The 13180-nt window shown below is 39.2% G+C and overlaps 1 protein-coding gene across 6 annotated transcripts in view; it reads right to left on the bottom strand.

Moving 5' to 3' along the window:
• ATG10 (autophagy related 10) overlaps positions 1 to 13180 on the bottom strand; it is a 99058-nt gene that overhangs the window by 30565 nt on the left and 55313 nt on the right. For all 6 annotated transcript variants that reach the window (XM_042822949.1, XM_042822947.1, XM_042822948.1 and 3 more), the window contains exon 5: positions 7041 to 7138. In XM_042822949.1, coding sequence (XP_042678883.1) covers positions 7041 to 7138 — 98 coding nt within the window. The remainder of the gene's footprint in view (positions 1 to 7040; positions 7139 to 13180) is intronic.

The raw sequence follows: 13180 nt of genomic DNA, 5'->3' as shown, positions 1-13180 counted from the left end.
AGGTTGTGGATGCCCCGTCCTTGGATGTGTTTAAGGCCAGGTTGGACGGGGTCCTGGGCAACCTGATCTGAATGTGTGTGTTTGGTGGCCCTGCTAGGCAGGGGGGTTGGAACTACATGATCCTTGAGGTCCCTTCCAACCCGGGTGATTCTGTGATTCTGTGATTCTGTGTGATTTTGATAATTGATACTCTGGGTCTGAACTGCTTTTAGTAAAAACTGGTAAGGAGAAGGAGGGAGGAAGCACACGGTCTGTAACTTCCATAATCCTTCAGAGCCCTGAGTCACAGTTTAGTTTTTTTAGACTGTTTCTACAAGACCTTCAACCACCAAGCTTTCATTCTTGTTTTATTGGGCAGTTTTTCAACTGCTGAGCCTCCTACTATAATGCAATTCGATTTCTATCCTTGGATGTTTTATTTTACATTCTATCATCCCTATGCATTGATTAAGCCTTAGCTCATACACTTGGTTGTGATTAAGCGTTTCTCAGAGGAAGGTCGTGGTTTATGACAACATAACACTCACAGTTTTGTTGCTTGTTCCTGACTGCAATCAGATTAATTCACTAGCTTTTAAAATTATCTTGTTTGCTTCAAAACAGAAACAAACGAAAAAATATCAAAGACTGGCACAAGTGAGAAAAATAAAAAAATGGACTTGGGCATACATTTTCAGGGGTATATATCCAACATCCTCTGAAATTCTCACTCAGCTTCTTTCTAAGCTTAGGAATATCTGTTTTTCAGACTACCAAGTCTGTCCTCCCTGAAAAAAAAGAAAAGAAGAAAAAAAAAAGCAGTTTTCTGCTTCTCACTATGTGCATAAACAACTATAACTTGTGAATAAGATCAACATCTTTGACTCCTAGCATGTCTGCAATGAGAGTATCCCACAGCCTTCATATAGCAAGCCTACCAAACCTGGTCTCCCATAGAACATATCAAATAGGAAGAAGAGATGGTTGTTTTACCCCACTTGACTCTATAAGCAACTAGAGAACTCATTTGCGATGCAAGAGACCTAGATTCAGCTTTCTTTTCTGCTTGCTTTTCCTAGGAGAGCCATTCACTACCAACCTACATGGTACTTTGAGGTGAGAACATTTCACTTTCCACTACTAAAGTTCTCTATTCTGGACACAGTTTTATAAACACCTGTCAGGACAAAGACAAGATGGAAACGAATCCTGCCTTTGTCTACTGCCCAATCCAATAAATATTCCAATACTTCATAACAACTTCTAGAAGGTATCTGGAAAATAAATAGGTCTTTATAGCTCACTTTTAATAGGTAATTTTATGTATCACCAGGCTGTAAGTTAGAAAAGCAGGTGTGTAAAAATAGAAGACAAAATTTGACATTCACCAGTACTTATGGGGTGGCTGTAACTATGCAGTCACTTTTAATTGCTGCATGTCACTCACATGAGGGGAGACTTCCAAAATGACAAAAGATAAAATGCAGCCTTTTTAAATGAACTTAAGTTTAGTTATCTGTGTACTATGAATTCCGGGTTGATAAACTATACCATACCCATGGCAAAACCTGTTCACTTAAACAGTAAGGTTTCTCCCACCTTGCTTCTTTTCTGTTCTTTGCTCTCCACTGATTGGTCTTGATACTTTCTCCTACACTTATTGGATTGTCTCATCATTTAGCATTGCACCATGTCACTTTTGGGCTTCTTTTTTACCTTCGAAAGGCAAATGGGATCCTGGGCTCCATCAGGAGAGGGGTGGTCAGCAGGGACAGGGAGGTGATTGTCCCTCTCTACTCGGCTCTTGTGAGGCCCCATCTGGAGTACTGTGTCCAGGTGTGGAGCCCTCAGTACAAGAAAGACATAGAGATTTTGGAAAGGGTCCAGAGGAGGGCGACTAAGATGATCAGGGGGCTGGAGCACCTCCCCTATGAGGACAGGCTGAGGGAGTTGGGCTTGTTCAGCCTGGAGAAGAGAAGGCTGCGGGGTGACCTCATTGCAGCCTATCAATACCTGAAGGGAACCTACACCCACGAGGGGAGTAAACTCTTCAGAAGGGCTGACAACAGCAGGACTAGGGGAAATGGATCCAAGTTGAAGGAGGGAAGATTTAGGTTGGATGTTAGGGGGAAGTTCTTTACAAGGAGAGTGGTTAGGCCCTGGAACGGGCTGCCCAGGGAGGTTGTGGATGCCCCGTCCTTGGATGTGTTTAAGGCCAGGTTGGACAGGGTCCTGGGCAACCTGATCTGAATGTGTGTGTTTGGTGGCCCTGCTAGGCAGGGGGGTTGGAACTACATGATCCTTGAGGTCCCTTCCAACCCGGGTGATTCTGTGATTCTGTGATTCTGCCAACAGGATGCCTCTGGTACACCGTACCTGGATTTTCATACGGCGGATCTGACATTGGCTTACATAAAGGAGGACAATTAGGTTGGAGCTTTCATATGCAATGCCACTATGTATCTACCTAAAATGATACTGGATTTCTCCGCTAAATATCAGAGCATATGTGAGAGAAACACATCTTGATGGCATCCATTACCATGGTGACTCGTTTCTTCATTCCTTTGTATAGACTACTATTACCATTTACCTTAAATTTCTTTTAGCTGGATCCAGTTGCTCAAAGCTTTGTTTTGAGCAGAATGTTTCTTGTTTTGTTCTCTACTATGAATTGAAATCTCTTCAGGACCTTCAGAGTTATTTTCACATTCATCCTGTTTTCAACTTCTCTTGTGATATTTCTGTTTCTCTCCAATCCACTCTCCTGAACATTTACATCTCTTATTCATTCTAAAGGCCAATATATAGCCAGCTTAATAATTACTTTTGAAATGCCATGCAACCAAAGGAAAAAAAACAGGGCTAGAAGCCTCAGGAATCCGGAAGTTCCCCCAGGATATTGACAAGGGCAATGCAGGGCTGGGATTTCATCCTAATTCCCAACAGAATAAATCTACTGCAGGACAGTTGAGGAAAGCTGTTCTGTTTGCATTTCAGGAAAAGTTACACCAGACACTCAGAAAGCAGCTTCTTCAGAAAAACCCATTTCTAGCATCCATTAATTCAAAAAGGCACAGAGCCATTCTTTTGAAATACGTAGGGAGTAATAACTAATACAGTATATCCTCAAAAGCACTCACCAAGTTACAAGAAAACTATTCAGGACTCTGACATGCAATGTCTGCAATTCCATTTCTGATTCTTCATGAAAAGAAGCTAAAATCACAGTTGGCAAGGGTTCTAAAATGCAACAGTAATCCATAAATACACCTTAATTTTCCTGCTATTGCAGAATTAAGCTACTTCCAGCTCACACAGATCTTACCAGGTGTGCTAAATTGATGTCATTATAAACCATCAGGAAATACCCACAGAGACCTGTAGCAACATTTAGAAGTTTTGTTAAACAGCTGTGTGTTATAAGTGATTTGTATTATTTAAAACAGCGAAAGCAAGTTATCTCCGGATGTAGAAAAGGGATGACTGAAGACTCCAGGGAGATTTAACTCACAAGAAAGCCAATCATAGGAACTTCATTTGAGCATTTTAAGATTATTACTAGAGGAAGTGCAATTAAATCATCACCATTTATCAATTATCATTATAAAATACTATGCAACCTTATCATACTAATTTATTTATGACAAGGTAACTAGATGATTTCTGCTTTCTGCAATAAAAATCATCTAGTCAGTAAAAACATCTGAAGGCATGTTCTCTAAAAATGAATGTGACTTTCCAATGATAATCAAAGGTAACAAAAAAAAGTTCAAATTTTACCTAAAATCTGTTTTTAACTACATTGGCAATGTATTTCCTACACACCTAAGCTCTTTAGCGCTTAGGTACTGTTCCACTTCTGGTCTCAGATATAAAGGGAAGAGTCTCAGATATAAAGGGATGAGTATGAAAATTTCATAAAAGACACAGAATATAAGTTACAAATGTTCAGTTGACACCTGTGGATCTGTGACTTATATGTGGCAGTGTGACTCCCTCCTCCCCAGCCTACCAAGCATTTAAGTCAAGGGTTAAAAGTTAAATAATTATCCAATGACATTTTTGTTCATTTTTTTCCCAATGGTGAATTGCTTGTAGAACTTAAAATTTTTTGTCTGCTCTGGAGGAAAATCCTAAATGTTCTTTCTCTGCTGTTCATGTATACTGAGAGTTCAAGCTTGTTTTGGTGAGTTTGCCCAGTGACTTGCATTACATGATCTGTGTCCCTGCAGGCAAAGCCTAACCCACATAACAAAATGGGTCAGCAGAAATGCAGAAGAGAAGAGAAACTGTATCTTTCAGTTCAGAACCCTGACCCACTAGAGGGCAAAAAACATGCTTTTTCTTGCAGACCTAACTTGTTTTGATCTGAGCCTTGCTGGCTATTACTTACAGTATGCCTGTATTATGTTTTATAATTTCTGTGAGAATTCTCTTATTTTCACTGTTGTCTTATACATGATCTGGCATACGTATCTCTCAATTTACAAGGGGAAGTGTTATACCAGCAGTTGCTGGCTCTTGTAATACAATAGTGTTGGCACAGCTAATTGTGCCAGTGCTTTCCCTCCCCTCCAAATTTGTCAGAGACGTACCAAAAAACATGGATTCCCTTTATATTCTGGTCACTGGAATGAATGACCACAAGTGAATGTACCCTCACTGCCTGGTGCCTTCCTGCTTACATCTAAAATTAAAACTACAGACTTCTTAAAGCCACTTTCCCAGGGGCTCTCTCACAGACATGTAGAAAAGCACATTTTCAATGCAGGAATGCAGTTGGTGCCTATGGACCCTGTTCAATACTGATGTGAAGCAGGCTTACCTCACTCAGGACAGTGAAATTCAATGGTCTTAAGCCACAGGTACATAGGCTTCATGGAGAAGATGTGTGCAGAAGATGTAGGGGAAAAAAAGTAATTCTAAATTGCATGTTTATTAGAACAGCTGAAGGATCTTACCATCTCCAGCTTCTACCTGCCAGCAGTTTCAATATCATGCTTGAGGCTCAGTCTGTGTTATTCTAGAAGAAACAGCTTAACTTGGTCGGCAATGTTCTTATTTAATGGACATTGCTTAATGGACATTATTTAATGGCGTAACACCTCGATGTGTTATGTTCCAAAGTATTTTGCTATATAACTAATAATTTCTAGGAAATGTTCTTTCTCATATCATAATTTCTGTTTGTCACTGGATTCATATAGGCTGAACTGCCCCTGGGAAAATACCACCAAGTCAAGAGGCTCAGCATGCCATACATTTTACCATCCGTAAAACAAGTGCATGTGTAAGCCTCATACACATCTCCAGCTATAAGATGTAGGACAGTTTTACTTTACTGTTCATTAAGAGTAATTTTGGAGTGGAAGTTTTCTGGTTTTCCTTTGGCTTTCATTACGTTGATTTTATATATTTCAAACATATTCTTTATACTTTATTCTCAGTAGCACTGCATTATGATTTATTATCTATACAGGGTTGTAGGTTCTTGCAGTGCTTTGCATCAAATAGAAAGAAAGAAACAGTGCTATCTATTGAATGTGAATGTGGCTTTAGGCCATAGAGAAATCTGGAAGGTTGTATTAGAAGGCAAAAACACCTCCAACATGCACACAGCAAACACATCTATACATTTTTACATGTATAAACTATCCACAAGCCAGAACAGCTCAGCTGGGAAATACTAAAGATTTTAACACCAAAAGATTTCTATCATCTGACTATATGTCTCTGTCTACCAGGAATGCAAGAATATACATTCAATGAAGGCAAAGTTAAATGAATCCTCTGCCTCTCTATGCAGAAACAGTGATCACTTAGCTACAAATCTTTAACTTCAGCTATGAATCACAAAACTTCACAATCTGAACTATAAAACTTTCTCGTACAGATAGACAGCTACCTGCTAGCATAAAATCTAATTTCCTCATCTTCATTCTGCAGTAGACAAGCTGGGTAATTAACACTTTATTTAAAAGCATCTATATGAGAGAAACTCACAATTAGAATTCAGAAATGCACAGTGAACATTGGATTAACCAATGTCTGTGAGATTCCCAGAGAGCTATTATAATACAAATAATAGTCTGTGGTTGAAAAAACATGAATGTTGCCTGTTTTCCCATGATTGAGTACTATTTACAAACAGTAATTAAGTTGTATTAGTTGAATTATGGGAACACCTGTAGACCTCAGTTGAGGCTACATTCCTGTTGTGCCAGCTGCTGTATTAAGAAACCTGTGTACCCGGAAACAGCTAAGATCAAGAAGCCAGTGACTGAAGCAGTAGAAGAATAGAGGCATCAGTATGTTCATCTGATGATAAAGACTTCACACTTGGAGAGTCTCCACTCTTTGTCCAAATTTGAACTGCAGGCCTGGAGCAATCAGCTCAGCTCTGAGCCATGTCACTTTTCCTATGCACAAGTGAGACTATTTTCAAGACCATCATGCAACCCCAGAAACATGGCATAAATTGCTGAAATAGTCTAGTGACTTCAAGACCACTTCAAATAAAAGTGATTTGAATAGCTCTAAAACAAGGCAGTGATAGCAGAGTTCACTAATCTGTTTCCTCTTGTAAAACAGTATTCATTAATCACTGATTCTCAAGCACAGTTGTCAGGAATAACATATTATTTGACTGAGAGATATATTTTCTCTCCTTCAATCCTAGCAATTGGAAATTTATTTAAAATAAAAAATTATACAGTCTTTTCAGTAATTTGATTAGCAGACAATCTGGGAAATGTTGCATTACTAGACAAAACTTAGGTAAATAAGACTACTTTCTTATGTACCCAAATCCATGATTACTCAAATCACCAAGAGGTTTCAAGATTGGCTTTGGAAAATTATTTTAAGTGAGAGATAATGTCACATTTAGTTTTAAGTGGTAAATTCTTCAAAATCCAGGTCTGAAACTGTAGTTGGCTAAGTGGCTCAAACAGCACCTCAGTAAGACTTCTATTTGCATACAGGAGAGAAATAAGACCAGCGAGGATTTGGGCATATATTGCATTCATCAATTGTGTAAAGGACTAGTGGCTTCTCACCTGCTGTGTAATAGTGTCCCATGGCCCTTCCTGCAGGCGAGCCTGGTAGCACACATGAACACTTTTCCAAATTTCATCCAGTGTTAAAGGTCTTCCATCTGTGGTAGTGGGAAGGGGAAAAAGCACCCACAGTTAACACACTTAAGTAGGCAGTATCTTTAATAGCGAGCAGCAAAACTAAGTACAAAAATACTGATTCTCTGGAGGGAGAGGGAAACAATCACATCAAAATGTGATTGAGACACTTCTGGCCTCATAACTCCGGTACAGCACAGTTCAAATCCTAACTGGATATCTGTATAAAACTATCCTGAATTCTCAAAACTGACATAAACACTCTGATCATCTTTAGTCTCTGTCACCTGAGAGCAACAACTTACTTTCCAGGTTGCAAGTTGTAAAGTTAAACTAATAATGTAAAAAATCACTTGGGTAAAAGAGATTGAAAAACACTGCCCTTCAGTAACCTAGATGACTGCATTGCTGCTGCAGGCTTTTAGTTAGGATTATGCCAAGATATTAGTGTCAACCATTTTGAAAATAAGCATGTCAGTTTTTTTCCTGAATATTTGTTTTTGACAAACAGCAGCAGGATATTTGGATATATTTTCAATAAGTAGCTACATCTTAGCATTTATTAAGTGTCAGAGACTGTTATTGTGTGATAACTAGTTTTATTCTACTGACACTTTCACATCTATAAAATGAACAAGATTTATGCACCAAATTAACATCTGAATACCACGTTTAGGTGTAAGTTAACAACAGCTGCCTACTGCCACTGTTTCAGTCTCTGCACACATTTTACAATGCAGCTCCAAGTTTTGCCCTTACATAAGCATGACAGAGCAGGAGCATTAAGATATGTAGCAAATGAAGCATCTGTGAAGGCAACAGAATATTCGGTAGATACACTAAGCTATCCTCAGGAAGGTGAGACCAGCTAGATCTTCATATCCTAGAGCCTATGATGGCAGATATCAAAGTTGCTCTGGAGGCAATCTAACACCTACTAAGAAATTTGGTATTAGCATGTAAGTCAAGTTTAGAAGGAAATATTTACACTCAGATCATCAGTGTATAGGTAATACAAAATGCCATGGATTTTGTATTGAAAATGCCATTTTCAGTTTTCTGATTGCCTGCTAAGGCAGTCCAGAACAAGTCCCAGTGCAAAATGTAAAATAACACACATTTCAATAAAAAATTTCATCTGCTCCTCTCGATTTTGCTCTGTACACCTTTGTATTTGTGAACTGTTGGAACATCCCTTGAGCAAATTCAGATTATACACATGGAATGCATTATTCTAACTTTAACTATCTCTAACTTAAACTGCTCAACTAAATTTTACATCGATAGAAATGACAGAGTACATAACAAGTATTAAGCATGTTATAGTTAGAAATCACCAGTTTTGCTTTTACTTCATGTATGAAAAGCAGTACATGTACCATTTCAGTACAGTATTATTTTCATTTCAGACAAAAATAGGAATAACTTTAAACTAAAACCTTTACATTACCTAAGTGAGATCACAATAAAAAATGTCACTGGTTATTATAAAGGGATTGCAGCATTTCACATAGGAACAAAAAACTGATCTGGGCATTCTGATCATGGGATTTACATAGTGAAATATGTTTGGATTTAAGCCCCTTGCAAATTCTGAATTTTCTTCACAAATTTAATATGTTTCACTAAACTTTAAATGAGTTTGAAATTGGTCATTTTTTTTTAATTTCAACTGAGCAAGGTTTCATACATACTTCCAAGTAAATTCTTATTCTTCCTAAATTCTTAACTGAGCTTGACCAGTTTGGTTTCCTAGAAGGACAGATGATTAATGGGCAGTTTCCACATTGCCCCTTGCAGGATGAAGACCTGAAACGCTAGCATTTTCTCTCTGCATTTAAGAAATAAAATACAATAACCAAACTGGAACAAAATAGAATAGAATAAAAAATACATTATGATCCCAAATTTGTGACAGAAGTATGAGAAATAGAAGAGTTTGAAGTTTTGGTAGCCTGCTTTCTTTTGTTGCTGCTTCCATGTTGGAATACAAGTATTTCCGATAAAACTAATTTCAGTTAACCTGAGTGGATGTGGTGTTACATTTTAAACTCCTTGGCTTATGTGAGTACAACACAACTGAAGCCATTTTTCTTCCAAGCTCCCACCCTTGCACAAGTAGACGCATCTGTATTCTCTAGGTACTTTTACTCCACCTCTGCAGGGCTGCCAGCATTCGCAGGTTCAGCAGTCCATTTTGCATCTCTGCAATCCCCACACATCCAGCTGCCTAGCCAGGCAGGTCAAAAATTGTTGCTGTTGTTACCAGGGGGCCTGTGGCACCTGCGGGGCCTAGCAGCCATTGGGCCTTGCCATTGCTGCATCTCCATACTCAGCTCTCCATAGTGGAGCTCAACTCAGAAAGCACTGCTGGAAAAGGAAGGCAGCAACAAGCAAAGAGACATGGCGGCAGAGGAAGGTGTGGGCTGCAAATTCACTCAGCAATGTGTTTATTTATTCGACAACCACCCAGAGGCTGAGGTGTCTGCTGCTCGTCCCAAGCCCTGCACTAGGTCTAGCTGGAAGCTGGTGTGTCGACAGAGGAGAAAATCTGTGGTTTTGTGTAATTCAGCTTATTAAATAATCACACAGTTTGCCACAAAGAGTGAAAGGAAATGTATACCACACAGCACGAGCTGTGTGTGGGCCAGCCTAGGCTTACTGTACCTTTTTGAAACACTGTGCTCAGAAAGCCACAAATCTGTACACAAGCTATCATTAGTACCAACAGGTGAAACACAGGCTTTGATGCAACAAACATGACACCTATCCTGCAACAGAGGCCAAAAGTACCTGAGAAACAACCACCAAAGGTTTTTTTAAGAGAAAGGTGCTAAAGGACAGGAATCAAAAACTCCTAAATATTGGTTCTGCTTCTCCCTTTCACTAGCTGTGAGCTTGAATCAATTGTTTCACCTGCACCAGCCACTATAGCCTTCCTATCAGAAGCTCAGATTGCTATGATTTAGATTGTCTTGGCTATAATAAATTTTTCTGAGAAAGCCTTGTTGAAGTCAGCTGGGGTTAACTAACTCGTGTCACCATAAGCTAGTTAAGAATAGTTTAAAAGCAGATGGGCTTTTTTATTTGTTTGGGTTTTTTTGTTTGTTTTTATACCCAAAACCATGACACAACTCATTCTTACAGGACAAGATCTTAAGAAGAACTATTTGTCTGAGAAAGAACAGAGTGGTTGCATGCTTCTGACTTCAGAGAGTAAGCCTGATTTCTGGAAAGCACATCCATCAGGCTCAGCACTGTTATGAATACAGAAAGTCATGCCTTCGGGGTTGGAGGAAGTTACATTATCTCACAAGCTGTCTCTCTATAACCACTGATTAGCATGGCTTTTATTGGCAGGGACCTATCTATGTCAGAGAGCTAGACATATTTTGAACTGGTCAATTTGAAAATCCCCTCTCTTCACTCTTTTCTAGGTGAGTGAGGCTGTAGTCTTTACTGACTCCCCTTAGTCCTGCTCTTTTTGGTGCTCTGCCAGTATTAAAGATTCTTCCTCTGCCTTTGTAGGAAAAAGAAGCAGCAAACTGTGAGACAAGTCATTCTTTTCTTGCAGGGTGTTTCCTGACTGATGCCTGTGTGCATCTGTGATTTTGTTACTGCTACCTCACTGTCAGTGCAAGAGTGTAAGGCTTTAGATGAAGATGGTTCAGGAAAAGAACAAAGTTCCTTGACATCTTAAAGATGAAGAAAAGGGGAATATACTCTGCTGATTAAAGAAAGCTTACTGGACCTAGCCCAGCCCATCTGGCTGATGCCAGCACTGAAGGGAAAGGCTAATTGCCTAGACCATCTGTCTCTAAGAGGGCTAATTGCTGACATCAGATCTCAGCAAGGGTTCGTGCATTTCTTCAGCTACCTCTCTGGTAATCTCAGAAGCCAGAGAAAGAAGGGCCTCTGCTTTTGAAAGGTATGGCACAGATAAAACTGATTTTGGAGAACAAACACCGAGTTCTCTGATACTCTGAGGTACTGAGGACCACTGCTCTGAGCTCCTGACACAGACTAGGACTTCGTGAGGTCTGAATGTAGGAAAACATGCCACAAGGGAAGTATCATGACATAGTGAAAAACATTTCTTAGATTTATGTATATGTATCCTAAAATCATCTTCCTATCTCCCAAAATGTTTTCAATCACCCTTCCAGGCAGTCATCTCGTTTCATCATTTTCAGCCAAAGTATATCCTTGCACAGAACAAGATTATCCCTGCAAACCTATTTCCAGAGACTACCAAAAAGTTTAGATGCTCTTCAAAACATTTTAGTTCTGTTGCAGTTGTACCTGTATCTTGTACTACCTCACATAATTAAGTTCCTCTGACACACACACAAAAAAAAGGGTCTAAAGATGAATACCAGAAAATAAGTTATCACATGCAATTTAAAAAGCAGCAAAAAAGCAGCAAGGGTAAAGATACAATGCAGCTTTGCAACTTTTGCCTTCCTCCAGAAAGGACTGACCTGCAATTTTTTTTTATCACAACTGCTAGCAGAAAGGAGTAAAAACCAGACGTCTTCACTTACACAAGCTCCTGAAGATACAAACCCTGCCAAGGAGGATAAGAAAAAAACTCCACAGGAGTATTTTCTGAAGTCTTTTTCCTAAGAGTTTCTCCTGGAGTCAGTAAAAATTCACATACGATGGTAGAAATGAAGGATTTAATTGTTCTAGCAAAGTTCTTAGAGTCTATTTGAAATATTGCACATTTGGACAGGCCAGCACCAGCTGCTATCATAGCATACAAAGTAAGGAAGTGAATATTGCAAAACAAGCAGAACTACTTAGTCAGGTTGAACAAAAAAAATTATCATTTCCTAGGCAAGCCTCGAGTTGTAATGGCCACTTAACATACTGCCAGAGAGGAAGCTGTGTTAAATCCAACATCCTTGCTCTTCTGCTGGGGAAGACAAGACAGGGCAGAGCTGTGGAAACACTGAAAGGATTATAATTCACCTTCACCTCTTGCAACATGCTCTAATTAGCATGAGGATCAGTATGGACAGGATTCAAGAGAAACCATGAGTAGCTCACAAGAGACTTGTGAAGAACCATTCTACTAGTTAATCTGCAAACAATAGCAGGAATTTAGAGTGGGAAATCGATGCAGGTCTCAGAAGATTTTTCCCTGTCTATTTCAGATTAAGAATGCAGTGAGCATTTCCAGCTATCTAAGAAACAAGGTGAGGAAAGGAATCACTGAAAGACTGTCACCCTTGTAAGGAAATAAATATTAGGGCTTTGCTTAGTTTTCTACATAACATACTCAGAGCAAGACAAAAGATACCCTTCTGAGATAGTTTAGGGAGCTGTGACTGCACGTTTCTGGAAACCCCATGCTGAGGCCTTCAGATAGCACGGGCACAGGCAGGTAAATTATTTGCAGTTATGACAGAATGTTTTGTTTTCAAAACTAAACTATCCGGAACTACAACCAGAGAATATTAGATGAAAACATTCTTGGAGAAGTACTTACTACCAGTATTTAGTAACCTTCTTTCTTCAAGAGTTAGAGAATGTTAGATGTTAGAAGAAAATTTTAAATACGAAAGACAAGCTAGATGGCTTAAGGAATTATCTGAAAAGATCATTGTTCTCCATCGTGAAAGGTTCCCAAGAAGCATTTTAAACCACAATCTTAGTTGCAAGAACAATAACAGATTTGTACTGCAAGGGGAGCTGTTGGCACGTAATACTGCAACTGTGCATTAGATCATCCACTAGCTTCTGTAATATCTACTTCCAGATATAAGGAGTCATGTTTCAACACCTCCGATTCCCTGATGCTGACAAGCTAAACAACTTGTTTTGTCTCTGGGAGCTCTTCTCTGGTGATTAACTGCTTATGGTGAATACTAATTATATGAAAGTACAGTATAGTCGAAATAGTGTCCTATTTCTTCTACCTGCAGCATCTCCATCCTCTTCTGTAGAGACTGTGTGCTATTAATTCAGCTAAAACCGAGATAATGACATTTTTCAGGACCACAAATAGGTTAAGCTGTCTCTTTCAAGCAAAACTTCCCTCATCCTTCTGTCTGCACAAT

Source organism: Centrocercus urophasianus, unplaced genomic scaffold (genome assembly GCF_019232065.1).
Source record: "Centrocercus urophasianus isolate 14NV4802_14NV808 unplaced genomic scaffold, USGS_Curo_1.0 seq_21, whole genome shotgun sequence".
NCBI lineage: Eukaryota > Metazoa > Chordata > Aves > Galliformes > Phasianidae > Centrocercus > Centrocercus urophasianus.
This window is presented reverse-complemented; position numbering and strand designations above follow the sequence as displayed.